At 35.7% G+C, this 3,821-nt stretch overlaps 2 protein-coding genes across 4 annotated transcripts in view; both read left to right on the top strand.

Moving 5' to 3' along the window:
- Positions 1 to 2,394, top strand: part of fancg (Fanconi anemia complementation group G) — a 13,272-nt gene extending 10,878 nt beyond the window's left edge. The window contains exons 13-14 of one of the 3 annotated variants that reach the window (XM_015373084.1): positions 146 to 257; positions 1,388 to 2,394. In XM_015373084.1, the coding sequence (XP_015228570.1) occupies positions 146 to 257; positions 1,388 to 1,481 (206 nt within the window). In that variant the 3' untranslated portion in view covers positions 1,482 to 2,394. Of the gene's footprint in view, positions 1 to 142; positions 258 to 1,387 lie in introns of all 3 variants that reach the window. The other 2 variants (XM_015373082.1, XM_015373083.1) reach the window with 2 other exon arrangements.
- A 451-nt stretch (positions 2,395 to 2,845) lies between these two features.
- vcp (valosin containing protein) overlaps positions 2,846 to 3,821 on the top strand; it is a 9,155-nt gene continuing 8,179 nt past the window's right edge. Inside the window, exon 1 of the mRNA XM_015373081.1 lies at positions 2,846 to 3,093. Coding sequence (XP_015228567.1) covers positions 3,077 to 3,093 — 17 coding nt within the window. The 5' untranslated portion in view covers positions 2,846 to 3,076. The remainder of the gene's footprint in view (positions 3,094 to 3,821) is intronic.

Here is a 3,821-nt window from a genome sequence, read left to right as displayed (position 1 = left end):
TATATATATATATATATATATATATATATATATATATATAGAAGAGGACATTTTCATAGAAAAAAAAAATCACAATGTTTATGTTTTCATATTCTGTTGTCCTGGTTTTAATCACATGATCAGGCAATGCTTTCTGTTTCAGAAGGTGTGACTGCAGGGCAGTGGTGTGGGGAGGTGCTGTGGAGGCTGGACAGGAAGCAAGAGGCAGCTGCATATTGGAAAAAGACCTGGAGCCAGCCCATTCCATCCATAGCAGAGTGAGATACTAAACTCTATACACATACATGTGGTTCTTTTTAACAAAATTTTGTGTTGACTGGTAACCTTCCACCTGTTTAGATTTTGTGACTTAAAGTGTAAGATTTCCTAATTATCCCGGGTGGATGTTGTTAAGCATTTACAAATAACAACTCAGAAAACATGAAAATTACAAAGGTAAAATTTTACCAATATAGAAATGTTAGACATTAGAAAGATTAGATTCTCTACCATTCAACCACCAAGATCATTTTATGGACAAAGCGAGCAACAAGGCACAATTAACACAGATATAGCAGCATGTCAAAATTTAAATATGACAAGAAGCCACAACAACATACCTTTGAAGGTATCCAGAAGCCGTATTATAAATTCAATCTTCAATTGTTTGTACTCCGTTTGTCCAAAAGGGTCCACGGATTAAAAATAATCCAGCATATTCAGAATAAAAACATTTCATGATGAGAAAATTGCTAAATAACTTACATAATTTGACAGAAGAAAAGTTAGCTGGTCATAGATAATGTTTAGCATCTTGCTAATAAGACTTACTTCCTCAAACGTTTGCCTGCGATGTTTGGTCTGTTTTTTTTGTTTTTGTTCTTTTTTTACATCGTCTTCCTACCTACAAGACAAAAGTGTCCACATCTTTGTATGACTCGATTTGATTCAGGAACAGCCAATTAAGCTCCTTAGCAAGCTCCTTGCCTGTCAGCCAATGACGCACTGAGTTGTTATTCACTGAATGAAACTTTTAATATTTTTATATTTATTTTTTATATAAAATGTTTTACAGTGCAAAAATTTGTTTTATATTTATATAGAAAAAAACTACTTTGAGTCATGTTTGAACTGAGGCAGTTTAGGCTGTGTTTTAGTCACATATTTTCAGAAACTATAGGGTGTTAGCTTTCAAATAATGTATCACACATGTAATTTGGGCTTACAATTCCTCAGTTATTTGCTTTTCCATTTGGGTATGCAAAATAGGAGAGGATACCCAGAATTAGGTGGGCATTAGATACTGCCTAATATTAGATTGGGCCTGTTTGAAAACATGGATAAAAAAAATAAAACTCTTTGAATCCCTGTTGACTATATTCTTTTTCTGGCCTAATTTCTCTTCCAGGACTCTTCCTGTTTACGCACAAGAACTTCAGTCTGATCTGTTGCTGGATTCAGAGGAGCTGCATCAAAGACTGCAAGAACTTGACCCTATCTAGGCAGACTGGAGAGAAAATTTCGCTTAGTATGTGTGCGCATGTGCGCGCGTGTGTGTGGTGGGGTGCTATCAAGCTCAAATTCTCATGAGACGAATATGTGGAGAGAATAAAACAGTTGTGTGAGTGGAAACCTGTCATGTGGGCTTGTGAGTCCAGATTTATCTGTTCTTTTCCCTTCTAGAGCTATTGTTCTGCGTCTTTTAACATCAACCCACTTTGCTTGAAGATTTGAACAGAACCACATTATCTACTAAAACTGTTACCCTAAACTTTTAAAGCCAACCTTTCTCTAGAAAAACGTCTTAAGCGTAGCCTCATTTAACGCCACAGAAAGTTTTAGGGAACACATCCACTGGCAACAAGCTCAACTTTGTGCCAACTGCAGATGATCCACCAAACCCAGGGATCCTGTAGACACTCAGCACTTTACAAGTGTAAAGATATAGTTCCATCTTGCATGGAACACTATTGTTTGATGGCATGTTGATAGTTAAAAAATATAACCTTGCTTGGAATATAATTGTCAATAACTAATGTAACTTGACTGGTTAAACACTATTTTAAGTAGGTGATATAAATCTAACGGCGAAGAAGCCTTATCTTTTAAAAATGGTACTGCATAAAAATAAATATTAGTCATGGACATGGAACTTAGAACAAATCTGTGTGAATCCTTTGACTCCAGTACACCCCCTTTACTTTGAAGATTGGCTTAATTAATTGGTTTAATTAATCCCTGTGCTCAGTGACCAGACCAACTCATTATAACCACAGCAGGTCAATAACAATGCAATTTATGGATTCAAATATGGTAGAATTTTAATGAGAAGTGAACCAGCAGTTGTTTAAATTAAAATAATTATATTATCATCACCTTTTTGTAGTATAGCAACCATGTTGACTATAGTTTTCTATTAAATTGTTAGATTGTATATTGTTAAATATACCCATATTTATATTGCATATATAGATCAAAATATTACATTTGGTGGTCTAGATTGATGGGAACTGTTTAAGTGTTATTTAAGAAACTTATTTTTCTAAATTTGGAAATGAAGCAACTGAGCAAAGTATGCTTAGTTATCTAAGGAAGGCATTTAGTCTATTCATAATTACGAAAATCCTGTGGAAGTAAGGTTCATTACATGTTTTGCATAGATTTATTATGAAAAATTTATGTCATTCTTACATTTTGTCATAAAAGGGGCCAGTTTGTAAAGTCTGGAATGAGTAAACACACATTTTCTGTTTTCAATATCAACGCGGTGAGCGTTAATTGGATGAATGGGATTTGCTATTGAGCCAATAAGAAAAAAGTTGACGACCTCCTTTTTTTCCTTTGTAACTGGCCAAACTTCAGCAGTGCCCTCGGTGACTAGTCTCTACGCGTCTGATTGGTTACCGAATTTCACGGAGCGCTGCCAGCCAATCAGAACGTAGGATGTGTGTAACTCATGGTATAACCGTAAAGAAGGCAAAGGAAACTGCTGCTCTTTCGTGTGAATTCACTGGGAACGTTTAGTTGCGATAACCGGTTAAGCTTCTTTAACATTTAGCTAGACTTTATTTATTATCAGCAATTCAGGAGGTCAACCATGGCTTCGGGAGGGGAGTAAGTATACATTTATAATCTTTATATTTTCTGAGCCATTTTTTTGTTGCGATTGGAGCCGTTACCCTTTAAATGTATTACGTTCAAAATGCTAATACATTGCTAGCTAAGCAGCTAATGGGGTCAGTTAATGTATCCTCCGCAGCATTTTCTGGAGGCTAAAAACGTCATAGCAGCTTTACATTGGACTTATTGAGTGGTATTTAAATGTTATCAAAACACTTAGTTTTCCATGATGGGTTAACGGTATTCAAGAAATGAGTTGTGTGACTTCACAAAGCGCAGTCATTGCTACTCGTTTGCTAACTTTAGCTTAGCAACACTGTCAAGGCCAAAGCCATCACACTGAAAATCGGCCTATTCACTGACACCGATTTATCTTTTTCGGAGTTGATATAAAACGTTGAACCACTGATATTTCAATTTTACATTTTCCCTCAAAAGTTGGCTTGACAGGCTTAGGACTGTTACTAAACCGACCGATTGAAAATGTGAGGAGCTGCTAGGCTAAACGGTGCACCAGCGCAGGCTAATTGAATTTAGGCGATCGTCAATGTTTTAGACATCTGTTTGCAGTTAGAATAAATCCCTTTAAACGAAGTTTTCTTTAAAAGTATAAAGAATAGTGTCTTGGGATTTGACAAACGATAATGTTATTTCAACGGGGAATCTTTAATGTACGCAGTTAGCGAACAAAGTTTTTTTTCTTTTTTTTTTTTGTCAGATTC

The sequence above is a fragment of the Cyprinodon variegatus genome, unplaced genomic scaffold, assembly GCF_000732505.1.
Source record: "Cyprinodon variegatus isolate N-32 unplaced genomic scaffold, C_variegatus-1.0 Scaffold80, whole genome shotgun sequence".
Lineage (NCBI taxonomy): Eukaryota > Metazoa > Chordata > Actinopteri > Cyprinodontiformes > Cyprinodontidae > Cyprinodon > Cyprinodon variegatus.
The sequence above is the reverse complement of the archived record's forward strand: the minus strand, read 5'-3'. Positions and strand labels throughout refer to the sequence as shown.